Source organism: Marmota flaviventris, chromosome 8 (assembly GCF_047511675.1).
Source record: "Marmota flaviventris isolate mMarFla1 chromosome 8, mMarFla1.hap1, whole genome shotgun sequence".
Taxonomy (NCBI): domain Eukaryota; kingdom Metazoa; phylum Chordata; class Mammalia; order Rodentia; family Sciuridae; genus Marmota; species Marmota flaviventris.
Genome location: NC_092505.1, coordinates 129,838,585 through 129,855,204, shown reverse-complemented (window position 1 = coordinate 129,855,204; position 16,620 = coordinate 129,838,585). Strand labels below are relative to the sequence as shown.

The window sequence follows — 16,620 nt, the reverse complement described above, 5'->3', positions numbered from 1 at the left end:
CCTTATTCTCCTAAAGAGGGAAGCAGATAATGAATGACAGCTCATTGTTGCCAAAGGATTAAAGGTCTCAGGTTGCCAAATTTTCTGTCTACTGAAAGAGAACAGAAATCTAGAGTTTCATGAACAAAACACCTGGATCTTTTAAGTGTTGGCAATCAATTCAAAACTTGTTAGACCCACACAATGAAAAGCCAGACGAAATATGTCTACAGGCCAGAGAGAGAGGCCACCAGCTTCAAGTTTTCAGACTCCGGTAAAGTGTGAAGAGTGTGGGTTTTGTAATCAACTAGAGTCCAGCTTTACTGCTGACTAGTTATGTGACTAGAGTAATTTATTAATTCAGCCTAAGCTTTGGTTTCCTTCCTTACTTAGTAAAGCCTACACTGCAGAGTATTTATGATGATTAGAAAGAATACATAGGAAAAAATATATATGTATAGAACGATTAACTGGCATGAACACTGAATATTTAAAAGTCATTGCATTAGTATTTATATTGCCTATGCCATTTTTTTTGTAAAAATTCTTGGCTTTGGAGCAATGGAAAATTTGAGTATCTGTAGTACAGGTAAAACTACTCTTTTGAGTTCTGCCACCCCATGGACACATACTTCCTCTTCTGTCCTGCCAACAAGGATGCTAGGTCATATAGCAACCAAACACTACATCTGGATAGGTGGAACAGGGTGGGAGGAAAGTGGGTGGACAGTAGTGAAGATAGGGAAGAGTGGTTGATTTTTATCTCCAACCCACATAAAGGTAGCCTAGGCACACTTAAGCTGGTCAACCCACCTACATTCAGGGAGAGGAAGAGATTTAAAGCAAGATCTTGTTTTGAGCTCTTTCTCAAGGACTGTTGGGCCCTCTGGCCCTCTGTCTTTAAGATGGAGTGTACACTGCATTTTCCTTAAGAAAACAAGCCAGGATTTGTACTATAGTGTTCACTATGTGCTATGGTTGCTTTCAATGTCTGTGCTGTCTTTGTTCAGGGCTGTTACGAGCAGAAAAAAAAATGTAGGTAGATAGACTCTGTGAGTATGAGGTGCTCTATGGATATACTATTATCATAAACAATAATCATCTTGTATCAGAACCCATTGATAATTGATGTGTTACACATGATCACACTAATTATTCACCAAAGCCCATGATTCATCAAAACTTGTTTTCACATGGAATTGATCCAAAGGTAATTAGTTCTCAGAATTACTTAGAGCTTCCTACGAAGGAGCTCAATAATTGAGTATTAAAATTAAGTGAGAAAAAAAAATGGAATTAATGGCAATTAGAGCAACATCCTAAAAAGTCCAGAGTGTAATTTGAATTTTCCCGATAAGGACAAGTACTCTGCCATTCACAGGCTGTGCCCAGGGCCACAAACCCTGAGCTTGGCTCTGCTGCATGGAGGATATCCAACCATGGCTGGTGAACTGAATGAAAGTCTTTAGTTTACAAATGTCTTTTCCTTTTGAACCTTTGAACCCCTCTTGATTAAGATGCTTAGTTCCAGGACTTAATGAGCTTTCTACTTCTCACTGGAAAATAAAAAGCATTCTAAATGACCATTGTGCTTAACTATCACCATAGACTGTCATCATTATATAGCAAGCAGTGGGTACAGGGGAGAATTTGAAAATTGGGTATGATCCTAAGTTAGGGAAATTAAAGAGTAGGTCTGAAACTTTCAGTTTGGAATATATTTCTACACTGCAAGTTTTTTTTATCCTGTCTGTAAAAAATTATGGCCATCACTAAAGATTTAATGGAAGTTTTCACCCAATAAAAATATCATCCATTTTCCATATTCTGGAAGGAAAACAAAAGCATCTTCTCTGAATTTTGGATCCTTAGACATATAAACATATGCTGATCTGCTGATCTGGAAAGAACAACCATGTGCTGCCTTTCATAACAATTGATTTCCAATAGTTCAAACACACACTGACTCTCCTTGACCCTTAATACTATTAATAGCACAAACAGTCAGATCACAGGTCTGATCAATGTGTTCTCCTCCTGTGGGAAGTCAGTAGTGACCTGAGTTGTACACCAGGACATCAGAAGGCCCTGTCTCTGCTGGAATTCCCCTAGGAAAAATACAGTCCAACAAGTGACAAAAAAAGAGATGTCAATTTTTAGCTAAATCTTCCCTTGAAAATATAAGCTGTAAAATTAAGAGGTAACATTTTTTACAAAATGTTTACATGGTGACATTTTTACAAATTCCTTTCCTTCTTCTCTCTACTGCAGTCAAACACCTGCTTCTTTTACAAAAGATGCTCTGGAATCACACTAGCTATTTAAATTCATAAATTGATTTAAAGAAATGAATTAAAATTAAATGATGAAGAATTTAGCTTTTTAGTTACACTAGCCACCTCTCAAGTGCTCAGTTACCACCTGTGGTTAGTTTCTTCCTTATTGGACAGCACAGGTCTAGAGCATGTCCACCCACTTTGGAGAGTTCTGTTGGACAGTGCTCATCTAGACAGAGCCTTTCTTTGGCAAAACTTTAAAATTCTCCCCAAAAGATAAAATCACCCCGGGCATTTCCCTCTCTCACCCTGACACCTCTCAAGGATCGCTTTCTTCTTCAAATCCATTTAGCCTCTCCATTGTTTCGTTTTTCCTCATTTAGTCAATTCCCAGGACTCCCTGTAACAAGGTTACTGAGGAAACTGATACAGACATATGCATTCTCTTAGGTAAGGATTTCTCTCAATTCTGTAATTTTGTATATAGAAAATCTCTCTAGAGATCACTGGGAGGAGCTATTATTAAATAAGCATACTTCAGGGAAAAAAAGAAAGAAAGAAAGGAAGAAAGTCTCTCTAGAAATCCAAATGTTTTCTAGGAGGTCTGTGCAGAGTAATGCACACATCAATAAATCCAGTCCCTGCCCACTGTGAATCGTGGTGGCCACATGGTTTAAACAGACTGGCCTGGGCTTCTCACTTCTAGCATAGGTATGGGGAGGTAAAGATTACTCACTGAGCTTGCATCAAAAAGTAGATGTTATCACTAAATAGGTATGCACTGATGACTCAGCAGATGACTGTCCAAATTACAGTGAGCTGTTAGGAGATTCAGGTATTGGTCATTTAGCTTTTTAACTCTCAAATGCATTCTACATCCTTTTCCTGCAAACATTGCCAACTGGCTGCAAGTTTGCCCAGTGGAAGACACTTTTGGGAGATGAGAGATCAGGGAAATGAGAGATGCCCAAGTAGCCCCACTTGCCTTCGAGGCATTTTTCAACCCTATCTGCTTCTTTTCTATCTTTCTCCCTCCCAAGGATCCAGCTTCTGCTAGACGACTAGCTGTTGGGTTCAGGTATGACCAAGCCCTCATTTTGCCCCTCTTGTCCAGAGGTGTGCTGGTACATCTTTAACAACGGGCTCCCTGTGAGTGGGAAATGAAGGGTTGACTGAAATGTTTGACAATACCTGTGGTATAAGTATACCCTGGCTTGCAAAATTCCTGAATATGTAAAAATGGATCTCAGGAGACTACAGGAGCTGGCTCCAGCATAATTACTGATTCACCCCTAAACAAAATAATGGCTTCCTGTTTTAAGTTTCAACTCTTGTTGCTAGTTGCCTGAATTAAATTCTTTCTAAGAGATACCAGTCATAGGCTCTGTTTTCCTGACTAACTGAACATACATCCTTAAGAGAGTAAAAATTGCTAGGAAAGTTTTTTCTCAAAGTATCAGAATATAAATCAGCCATATGACGGAGTATGCGGGAAATCAAGCTGATGTTACAGATTAAAAAGAGTAAGACTTCCTACACAAAGGAAGCAGTGAACCATTTTACATTTTAGAATAAGTTTCTATTTTATTGTGAAATTTTTGGATGGGTAGTTGCATGTAGACCACACTTTGGGTAATGCTGAAATAGGGTACTTAGAAAAAACAATTTGGGGATGTGTATCAAAAGACTTAAAAGTGTTCTATCTTTTATCCTACCAGTTGTACTTCGATAGAATCTCTTGTAGGAACTCGTCCAAAAAGAAGGGAAAAATTTATGCACAAAGATGTTCATAGCAGTATTAGTTAAAATCAGATATTTTTGAAAGCAATTTTTTAAAGTGAAAAATAGGAAAATAAGTCAATATGTGTAATGGAATACTATGAACATTAAGCTTTACAATTATAAATATTGTACTAATATATAAAACACATATATTATTAAAAATAAAATAAGGAAAGAAAATTTTACATGCAAAAGAATCATATGATAATATATATGTCAGAAGGAAAAAACTGAAAAGTAACGGTCAAATTACGTAGTAAAGAAAGCATTAGAAGACAAATTACTTTCCCTAATGTTCAAAGAGGGACCTTTTTCAATTATGAACATTGCATTTAGTTTTGTTAAATTAAAATTTAAAAACAATATCCACCAACAAAGTCAATGAGAATACTTAGAAGGGGAAATAGATATTACATATTAAGACACCTTGTGGATTCTGCTTTTGTTTAAAATGTAAACCAGGAAAGCCTGGAGTTATATTAAGATTAAAAATCTGCCTGTCATTGATTCTACATGCACATTGCCTCCTTACCTGAATTGCATCTGCTCACCAACAGCTATCAAAACTCACTTTCAGAGATGTGGCTGATATGTATAGATAAATGTGCTGCCTCTTGAGTGGAGTGTTTTGATCCTTCTTTCTATCATAGTTAGAGTGACCCTTATAAGCAGGGGAGAGACTTTTGAAGGCTTGAAGAGCTGTTCCCGAGGGATTCATCTACTCTTGCTCTGCTCAGTATGATTCAAACCCCTTATCCAAATTCCACGGAGTGCTTGGTTTCCTGAGGAAGGGTAACAAGCGTCCTCTGCTATACCCTCTTCCCCTGATTGCCCCATCTATCTCAGACCAGATCCTTAAAACCACTGCTGATTTAAACCAAGTACCTAGAGGCAACATCCAATGTGTTTAAATACACAAATAAAACCCAACTGCAGAATTGAACCTGCAATATTGCCACACAAACCATCAAAGACTAAACACCAGTATCTACCTACCATAAGCACAAAATAATAAAAATATGACTTTTTGAAACTCAACTTCCAGGGCTTAAATATTAGGTTTTCCACTTAGAAGCAGAATGGTCTTGAGCAAATTCTTAATCTTTCTCTCAGTTTTCTCATCTGTAAACTGTGGAAAATATCTTATAGGATTGTTGTGAGGACTAAATCACACATACAACATTTAGAAAAATTACAGGTACTTGATAAGCATTTGACAACATTTAATGAATATTATTTTTAAGTTTCTACTCCAAAAGAGAAATATTGTGTGATGTGTCCTATGTGGGGCAGTCCTTCCTGCTCTTCTCCAGAGCCACCAGGTCTATATAAGCATTAATCAGAGAAGCATCCACCGAATATTGCACAGTTGATAGAACCCCACTGCATTTCTCATAGCTTTTGTCCATTGGGTCCTGATGGGTTGGAATCTACATAAGCCAAAAACAAAATAAAACAAAACAAAAAAACTTACCAAAATAAACTTGAAATAAGATACCAAGTCATCTCTTGACAATTTGGGAGCCCATTGTAATTCCATGGCATTCACACCATTACCCAAGTAAGCTGTTCAGCACAAACACAGCAAGGAGTGTGTATTAAGATACACTCTGACTGGGTATCCTATTGGTGAGTCTTTGGGATTGTCTGAATGTGATCTTCCCACCTTCCAAAGCCAGTTAAAACTGCTGGCTAGTGGCATGAATTTGCAGGCACCCAGCTCTCACTTCTGCCACCCAAATCTCTCTACTCATGATTTCCACAGGTAGCATTCCTCTCTCCCCAGTTCCCAAAAACTGAGCCCCATCAACCCTTGGGGCTTAGAAGGAGTCACTCCTTCAGTCCTAAGGATGGTCCTAAGGACCATCATCAGTTTTGAGTTTCCATATGGCTCTTGTGAATGCCTGGTTTTAGATCAGCAATCCTCTTTAGAACTTACGTTTCTCCATAGACCTGATTCATCCTGTATCAGGTCCCCTCCTGCTATCCTTCTTATGCTAGATCAGAGGACTAAGCACTGGTCTTGGTCATTAGTCTTCATCCTTAACAGCTACCCTTGGACAGCAAGTGCTCCAGCCTAGAATCTCGGGACCAGAACTTGCCCCCTGTCCCAACTGCAGATTAGTAACAAGGACTGACCTGCTCATACCAGTCCTCCTAGTTCCCTCTCTCAATTCAGGTCCTACAGAAAACCCAAACCAAACCAAACACAACCATTTACTGTGCTAATTCCATCTGAGTAGTCATTTCTCTACCAATGCCCCGTATTTGTTTCCTCAGAGCTACCATTCCCAGAATTATAATTAAATCTAATCTAAATTCTGCCTTGGCCACAAGCCTTTATCTCTGGAACCAATTTTTAGAACATCAACTTTCTCATCCCAGCCCAGCCTGGGGGCTGTTTCTGACCCACCAGCTTCCAATGACCATTTGCCAACAACTAGGCTCAAGACAAAGAGTGTTATATCTTGGTAATTGGTGGAACACTCTAAAAGTATTAGGTTCACTAATTAAGGGTGAATGTCCCAAATAGCCACACTATCAAAACAGTTACATCAAAACATCATGATATAAACAGAAACAGAATTGTTTTCATTTGTAAGAATTTTTCCCTCTTATCAAAATAAACAACTTTGAGACAGAAAATGTCAAAAAAAAATTGCTTTGAATCAATCATCCAGCTGTTTTTGTCTGTTTGGTTGGACACGCCTACCTCAAACCACTGCCCATGGGACTGCATCTTGAGGATGACACAAGGGTCTGGTTTGGAAAGAGCATCTCTGTCGGAAATGCCTTTGCACGCCACACGCAGCTCAACTTTGGTCAGGCACGGGCTGTTAAAGATTCCCAGCGTGTTGGCTGCTGACTCATAAATGTTGCTCATCTTCTTCATTCTGTTTTGGGCAAGAAAAAGAAGAAAAAAGTGTATGTGCCAATCACTGCAATGTTTACAGAGAAGAAAGCCTCCCCATCACCATTTAGAAAATTCTCAACACACAGTTTTAAAGACTGAAGGTATTTATTATCTCACTTTCCAAAGGAGTGGCACAGTGTCAGTGAAACAAAAAATAAAAAAAAAAAAAAAACCAAACAAGTAAACCCAAAAAATAAAACTCAGATGAGGGCACACTTGGCTAAGGACCCTATTTTCCTGAACGATTTGCATAGATTTGCATAGTAAAACTTTCAGTGTGTGATATAAAATTAATGAATTAGTGCAATAGACTGCGAACCATAATCCAATTCTATATTAAGTCGATGGCTTATATGAAATTTTACAGATCTGTCAGCTAATCAATTTAATCAAGTTTTTATGACTCCCTAAAAATTCAAAATTCAAGATTCCTATGTGATAAAACAGAGAAGCATATTGTCCTACCTGAAAAAAAAAAAAAAAAACAGTTCAAATTTCCCACCCCTAACTCTTGGACTACCTTGTCAGGAAGCCCTCAGCGTGCCAGACGCAAGAGAGGTCCCACACTTGATTTCCCACCCCAACTGCCTAACTTCATCCTCACCTTTCCCTTTTAGGTTCTAACTTGACACATCAGGACTCAGAATCAAAAGGGAGCAATGAGATGAGACGAAAAACTTGAAGACTCTGATTCTGAACTTGGAAACAGCAGCCACAGACGAACACTGGAGGCTCCCTGCCCACCTCACATGATACAATTTACAATAACATTTGGCTTATCTAAGGCCTGACAGGGCCACAGGGATCCACCAGAGTTCACTAATGCTGTCCTCCTCTCTGAAGAGAACAAGACCTGTAAGAAAAATGGAAGGTTCCCTCGGGAGTAAAATTCAATATCCTTCTCATGAAATTCTATATCTATGTAGATTCATTAGGAAAATCATCAGTGACTTCCCCAACTTCACACGACATTTGTTTTAGTTAGCCTTTGTGTTGCTGTGACCAAAATACCTGAAAGAACAACTTAGAGGGGAGAAAATTTATTTGGGGCTCGGAGTTTCAGAGGTCTCCATCTACAGATGTCGGACTCCTTTGCTTGGGGCCCATGGTGAAGCAGGGCACTACAGAGGAAAGGCCCAGTGGAGGAAAACTGCTTAGCTCTTGGGGGACAGGGGTCAGAAAATGTGTGTGTGTTGGGGGGGGGGCAGACAAAGGGAAGATGCATCATTTCAGGGCAAGCCTTCAGTGACCCACCTCCTCCAGTTCTGCTCCACTTGCCTAGGGTAACTACCCAATCATTCACATTTGGCCAGACTGATTATATTACAGCTCTCCCAATCTAATCACTTTACCTAGGAACATTCCAGCATTGACACAGGAGCTTTGGGGGGAAATACCTCATATCCCAGTCATAACAACATTTGTGGTTTAGAGACAAATTATTTTGTCTAAAGGCTATATATGACAAACCCAAAGCCAACATCATAGTGAATGGGGGGAAAACTGAAAGCCTTTCCTTCAAAATCTGGAAGAAGACAAGGATGCCCATTCTCACTACTCTTATTCAATATAGTATTGAAATTTTTAGTCAGAGCGATTAGGTAAGAGGAAATAAAAGGAAGAAGTTGAATTATCAGTTTGTGGATGATATAATCCTTAGAAGATTCAAAAAGCCCCACTAGAAGACTGACTTAGCTAATAAACAAAATTGCAAGTTACAAAATTAACAAACAAAGATCAATAGCTTTTCTACACCAATTATGAATTTGCTAAGAAAGAAATAAGGGGGGGAAACTAGCAATAAATCTAACCAAGGAGGCAAAAAAAAAAAAAAACTGTTCAATGAAAACTGTAGAACACTGAAGAAAGAAGTTGATGGAAAGACATCCCATGTTCATGGATAAGCAGAATTAGTCTTGTTAAAATGGCTATACTAAAAAAGCAAGATAGAGAGTCGGTGCAATTCCCATCAAAAATATCAATGACGTTTCTCATAGAACTTGAAAAAACTGTCCTAAAATCCATTTGGAGGAATTAAAGACCCAGAATAATCAAAGAAATTCTAAGCCAAAAAAGCAAGGCTGGAGGTATCACAATATCTGACTTCAGATTATACTACAGAGCTATAGTAACAAAAAACTGCACAGTAGTGGCATAAAAACAGATACATAGACCAATGGGATAGAAGACAAACTCACACAGGTACTGATCTTGACAGAAGTGCCAAAAACATACATCAGAGAAAGGACAGCCTTTTAAACAAACAGTGCTGAGAAAACTGGTTATTCATATGTAGAAGAATAAGACTAGATCCTTATCTCTTACCCTGCACAGAAGTGAACTCCAGATGAACCAAAAACCTAAGAATTAGTCCATAAACCTTGAAACTCCTAAAAGAAAACATAGGATCAACACTCCAACATATAATGGCAGGTAATAACTTTCTAAGTAGTAACCCTAATGCTTAGGAAATAATGCCAAGAGTTAACCAATATGACAGCATCAAACAAAGAAGCTTCTGCACAGCAAAGGAAACAATTAGGAATGTAAAGAAAGAATCTACAGAATGGGAAAAACATCTTTGCTGTCTAATCTTCTGACAGAGGATTAATATCTAGGCTCTATAAAGAACTAAAAAAATCATAACAGCAAAAAAGCAAATAATCCAATTAATAAATGGGCAAATGAATTAAACAAAAAATTCTCAAAAGAAATACAAATGACCAACAAATATATGAGAAAAACGTTCAACATCATTAGCAATTAGGGAAATGCAAATCAAAACTACACTGCAGTCATCAAGAATATAAGCAGTTATAAATCCTGGAAAAGATGTGGAAAAAAAGAAACACTTTTACACTATTGGTGGGATTATAAATTAGTACAACCACCATGGAAATCAGTATGCAGATTCCTCAAAAGACTAGACATGGAACCACCATAGGATCTAGTTATACCGCTCCTCAGTGTTTAACCTAAAGAATTAAAGTTATCATACTGTAGTGATAGATGCATACCCATGTTTATAGCAGAACAATTCACAATAGCTAAACTATGGAATGAGCCTAGGTGTTTGCCAATGGATGGATAGAAAAGAAAATGTGGTATATATACACAATGGAGTTTTATTCAGACATAAAGAAGAATGAATGAAATTATGTCATTTGCAGGAAAACGGATGGAACTTGAGATCATTATGTTAAGTGAAAGAAGTCAAATTCAGAAAGTTAGGAGTCATTTGTTTTCTCTCATGGAGTAGAAGCTGGGGAGCAAAATGGGAGAAAAATATTAGGACAGGGAATCTCATGAGAATCAAAGGGAGATCAGTAGAGGTGAGGAAAGGGACTAGGAGATGGAGGAAAGAAGGGAAAATGGGAAATCCTGGGGAATGATAATGGCAAAATTATGTTGTTATCTTGTGTGCAAATATGTAACAATGAATTCCACTCTTAAACATAATTATAATGCACAATATAAAATCCGGGGGAATTTCTTTATAAAATGAGGCAATTCCTCCATCTCTCCTTCCCTTCCTCCACAAATGTTTCGTCTTCCCATGGTGCTCAGCACCATACTAGTTCAAATGAGTACACCATACCACCTCTTTTATTGGGTTGATGGCTATGCCTTAGCATCTCCCTCTCTATCTCTCGTGTGTACACACACACACACACACACACACACACACACACACATTTGCCAACCCTAGTTCTAAAATATTAGGTAAGGTGAATTTGTGCTTGGGAGGAGTTGTGATTCTATTTTAGTTAAGTGCTATGGAATTCGTTTGAGGATGAGAGCTGCTTTATCTTTGACCAAACTGAACACTAAGAGGGACTTTTGGACACATACTTTACAAATTAGAAAATCTAAGCTCAGAGAGGATTGGTGGTCCCTTTGTCACAAAATTATTCCAATTGCAGAGCTGGGGTTGCAAGATTGTTTTTAATCTCCCAGCCAAATACTATTTTTACCCCATGTTAAACCATTGGCCTAAGACATGTTCAAATCTACCAAGGAACAGTGGATACGACAAACAACCTTGATTTATTTCAACCTCCATACAGAGTCATACTTCCTTTCTATTTTAAAATAAATGTTATTCAAATATAAAAAGGCACAAAGCATAAATCCAAAGCGTAATAAGTTATTGTTCCTCTATTTTTACAAGTTATGAGCAATATAGGAGACAAAGCAAACACGAAATGGAATTTATAACAAAGCAAAGACAGGAAAGGGGATCAACTAGGAAGATGGTTTGTGTTCAGACAGGTTTGGAAGTATGTTGTGAACCCTCTTTATTAACTTTTTAAGAAGAACAGCTTATTCTTCCACCAATATCTTCCTGAACTGTTCCTCCCAGTGCATGGGCAGATTCCTTGGAATCTGCATTGCTCTTCTGCATTCTGAATGGTCTCTCCTATCTCTAGGAGACACCCTCTCTTTCTTAGGCTTATGCCCATGTCAGTCACCTTCTAGAAGCACTGTCTCCATTCTAGAGGACATAAGCTCTTTCTACAGAATGGGACATCTTCTCAAACACCAGTCATAACTGTGAGGTACAAAAAGAGCCCTGTCAAGGAGACACATAGTGACAGTTTCAAATCCTGGCTCCTCCACTGACTAAACATGTGACATGGAGCAGAGTACTTGACCTGTATTGTCGTAATACCTACTATAAAGACTTGCTATGAAGAATATGTAAAATAATATAAATAATGTGACTAATGCAATGCTAGGTATATGTAGATGCACCCAAAGTGTCAGCTATTATTATTACAATCTGACTTTGCTCAGGATGAAAGCATTCATCTCCCACTCTCAACTAGAAATCTCTTAGATTTCTCACTATTATTTTAAGACCAAAGTTTCACTTGCTCTTTAAATGCCTCCTGCCTTTGGCACTCACACTGTCTAGTTATACCACCTTCTCCCTAGGAACACACATCCACCTCTCAAGTCAGCAGTTTTTCTGAAGATTCATAAACAGGAGCCAGTGCCTCTCACAGGTTCACAGGCAGACAGTAAAGCAAAGGTACCTGTTCTGCTAGTACTGTGAAAATGTGTTATCAACTTCCTGGGATAGGGATGGGTAATGTATGCTTCAATCAGTATTCTTCTGGAAGCATCATCTTGCTCCCTGGGAATCACATATTCCATAGTAGTCCTCTCTTGGTCCCTATGACAGATGGTCACATGTGACGTGGAAATTCCTGAGATGTCTGATGGGACTTGCAGGAGTCCCTAAATGCAGAAGGGACTTCTTCTTTCCTTATCTATTCATTTTCAGGTTTAACAAAAAAATGAATTTTAAGTATCAAGGCTTCTTAAAACACAGAGTAACACATACAATCATTAGTGGCATATTTTCCATTAAATGTATGCAGTTCCATGAATTATTAGTTAACGATAGGAAATTTAAAAGTTTATAAACGCAACAACAAATGAACTGGTTGCATAGGCTCAGAGATTTTTTTCAATCAGTGTTAATATATAATCCAGAAACTCTATGGATCAACCCTTTAAGCAATGGAAGATAAAAATGAACACAATCAAGTAGACACTCACTGAAGATCAGCCCAGCACCAATATGGTGGTTAGATCAGAAGAGAGAGAAAAAGTTTATTATTGTATCAGGTCCTTTTGCTGGTCAATAATGGAGGAACGGTCCTCCCCTCCCCATTGATTCTACTTGCTTTCTTCTGCTCAAGGTCCTAAAAAAGTGACTTCCATTGATCACTAGCACACTGTTGGTAAGTTTTCTGTTGGATTTGGCTAAAGGGATGCCAACCTTGGAAAAGGAAGGAGAGAGAAAACCGCATACTTCTTCCCAGCTCCCACCCTGGTCCTTTGCAGTAGCCAAGCAACTATCCCCAGGGCTTTAGCTCTCACTGGGTCTTAGTAACATCCTCCCCTTCCTCCTTCAGCCTCCAGGGTAGTAAAGGAGTCTTTCCAATATTAAGATGGGCATCCTCAATCAGGGATCCAGATGCCCTTGATTGATCGAACAGAAGAGAGAAAGGAAATGAGGGAAGCAAGATGGTGGTCTCAGTCCGTGTTGGGGGGCTCTGGAATATGATTTCTACTATAGGATCAATTTCACCTTAAGGAAAGGGGTTCAATTTCTTCCAGCCCTACGTGACTCAGTTGTTCAAGGGATGGGAAAGCAAAAAACCAAATTTGGTACTCCTTCCCCTGATGAGAGAAATCAGACATGCTCTGGAAAAAGAGCAACTGTGAGCCATTAGAAGCCAACACTCTCTGCCCTTAGGGGATGGATGTAATAACCAGAAGAGGGCATCTGAGCAGAGCATTAACAGAGTCTACTTCACCACAGGGGTTACTCTCTGGGAATCTCCCTATTGTCCCCTTAACTCTGACCATGTCACTCTAAACAACCTCATATCAAAAACTCTTTACTCAACAGAGATGATTATATTTCCTACCCAAAAGAGACCCAAACTAGAGAAGTACAGCTGGAACAAAAATCAGGACTGATATGGTAGACAGAGCTCAGGTGGCCTCCTCCTGTCTATGTGCCCTGTGCAACCCCCTTCCTTGACTGTGGGTGGGACCTGTGACTTGCTTTTACCAAATAAAACATGGCAAAAGTAATGCAGTGTCTCCTTGGCTGTTATGATATGCTAGAGAGTAACAGCATATTGCTAAGGGTTTCCCTCCCTTGATCACTTTAATGGAGTGGCCACGTTGGGGAGGCCAGGAATAGAGAGTGGCCTTCAGACAATAGCCACAAGAAATGGAAACCCTCAATCCCACAGGCTGAAAGTAAAAGAATTCCACCACCAAACATGGATGTCCCCTTGGAAGTGGATATTTCTCCTTGACCCTCAGATGAGACACCAGCCTGAGCTGATTGATATCTAATCTGGTGAGAACGTGAAACAATGTATGCAGTTAACCTGTAACCATGCTCCTGACCCACAGAAACTGGGGATAAGAGCTGTGTGCTGGTTTTAAGCTGCAGATTCTGTGACAGTATTGTTATACGGCAGTATAACTAACAGAAACAGGTTCAAAAGGCACTCTGGGGTGTGTATATGCTTGTGTGTGCATGCATGTGTGTATATGTATATATATTCACATATATTCCTTCAAGTCAGGGACTATTTCTTATACCTTGTTGTATATCTAATAGCGTTCATCTACTACTATGTGTAGACTAGTGATGAAACCACTAGTCTACACATAGTAGTGATGGAAAAAAAAAACTACTGAAGATAAAAGTCATAACTTCTCACAATTATACTCAAGGTGTCTGGCTTAGCTCCCCGTCCATGCACAAACAAAAAAACCCAACCAGATATATTAGAGTTCATGAGTTCCAGTGCCTGCCCAGAGGGCACAGCAATCCTGCCCTTGACTTTGGAGGTGGTACATAGGCCAGAGAATTCAAATTGTTTGGCTTTGGCCCAGCTGAAGCTCACTGCTGAAAAGGGATCACAAAATACGGCTCTGCCAACCAGCGATCAGCTACCTCCATGGTCCAGATAAGTGGAGTAAACAAGCAATTTCACACTCTGTTAGAGAACAGGATTAATATGGCCAGATTATCAATACATTTTCCATGGCCTATTTAAATCCTCTTTGTTGCTTCTCATACAATACCCTGATTTTACAGAGACTAATGTCTGCTGAGAATTATTTTGATGAAAACTGACTTTTGGCCAATTTTAGAAGTAAATTATAATTGTCCTTTCACTCAGATAATTTAAGTTATTAAAAAAAAAAAAAAAAAAAAAAAAAACACCACTTCAGCATATCCACACTCTCTAACAGGACAAATGGATCCTGAAACTTAATTAGTTTCTGAATGAGTTGCAAACAACACCAAGACAATAGAGGGCTCAAGAGGGAAAGGAAATCAGCTTGAGTTCACAGGGGAACCAATTGAGCAGAGCCTGTCTCAGAACTGTTAAGAATAAGTGCATAATCACTGTTCTGCTTGCCTTGGGATTACTCAGCCTTTTTAAATGTCATAGGACATCCAGGGAGGGCTCATGCACTGGATGTCTCCATCACACCATGATTTCTATCACCATCCAAAAAATATGGACAAGGAATCTCCTGCATGACTGGTGCTGTGCTGGATGGTGGAGGCACTGAACATCCAAACTCACCCTTCCGAAGATAAACCAGGTGTTACCCACTGGTACCAAGTAGATCAACATTCCTTGATGTTAGGCTAAGGGTAGATCTACTCTTAGATTTGTTCTTAGGTGGCAAGTACTAAACTGGACACGCTCGGGGTGCCTGTATTAAGATGAAACAGTGCATCTGCCTAATGACTCATATTCGGGAGCAGTGCTTCTCAGACTTGATTGTGATCGCAAACCACCTGGGTAGCATCTGTACAGCAGTATCTGTTTCAAGGGTCTCAAGTTGGCCTGAAGTTCTGCTCCCAGATGTTGATGCTACTAGACTATAGGCCCCACCTAGGATCACAAGGTGAGTATAAACCAAGCATCTGTACAACAAGTTAAACTGGTCCACTGGTTGCTTATTCCAGTATCTAACATGGACACCTGAGACACAGGAAGAAACAAGAGATGAGTGTAGATCTAGCATCAGAGTGTCTGGGTTTGATTCTCAACTTTGGGACCCACTTGTGACTTAGGGAAACTTGATTTTTATTTTTTAAAATTTATTATTTTATTTTTTGGTACCAGGAATTAAACCCAAAGGATGCTAGACTACTGTGCCACATCCCCAGCCCTTTTTATTTTTTATTTTGAGACAAACAGGGTCTTACTAAGTTGCTTAGGTCCTCACTAAGTTGCTGAGGCTGGTCTCAAACTTGCAATACTCTTGATTCAGCCTCCAGAGTCACTGGGATTACAGGCATGCCCCACTGTGCAAGGCTGGGTGACTTACCTGAATATGTGCATCAGCTTTACCATTTCTTAAATGGGGATAATTATAGTCCCTACTTGGTAGAAATGTTTTCAAAATTAAATGAATGAATCCATATAAAGTCCTCAGAAGAGTTATGGGGCCATAGGGAATACTTACTAAATGCAAATGATTTTTGTTGTTGTTGTTTTTAATTATACCACTAAGTTCATGTAACATTTATCAAGCTCTTACATATCTGCCAAGCATTTGATGTTAAGTCACCAGAGCTTCAGAATAATCCTACAGTGGATTCTATTAGGATGCCCATTTCACAGGCAAGGAAATGATCTCAGAAAAGGGCAACAATGCAGGTAGCTATCCAGCCACCAAGTTATGAAACAGACTCCAACCCCAGGAACTTTAGGTCTCTAACCACTCCGCTACACTGCCTCCCTATGGTTAGCTTCCTAAGAAGACTCAAAAAAAAAAAAAAAAAAAAAAAGATGGCAAGTGGAGACTTAAACCACATGTCTCTCCAATTTGACCCCTCCCAAATGTCACATGTCAGCTACCCCTCTTATCTCCATCTCCTCCTTAAAACATCAGCACTCTTCTAAGTCCTCTATTTTTAGATTTCCTCCCCTTTCATAGAGAAGCCTTAATGAATTGATTTGCCCTCTGGATTTCATTCTTCTCACAACTTTATCTTCACTCATCCAGTTCAAAACCCTTCTGTTCCCCTTAAGTAGCAGAAACACTGGTTCTTTCCAAGGGGGCAGGTAAGGGAGAAAAGTGTGAATATTTATATATCTTGTC

At 39.1% G+C, this 16,620-nt stretch overlaps 1 protein-coding gene across 1 annotated transcript in view; it reads right to left on the bottom strand.

Moving 5' to 3' along the window:
* Nucleotides 1–6,930, bottom strand: part of Cpne4 (copine 4) — a 348,827-nt gene extending 341,897 nt beyond the window's left edge. Inside the window, exon 1 of the mRNA XM_027933785.2 lies at nucleotides 6,751–6,930. Coding sequence (XP_027789586.2) covers nucleotides 6,751–6,930 — 180 coding nt within the window. The remainder of the gene's footprint in view (nucleotides 1–6,750) is intronic.
* Nucleotides 6,931–16,620: the final 9,690 nt, after the last annotated feature.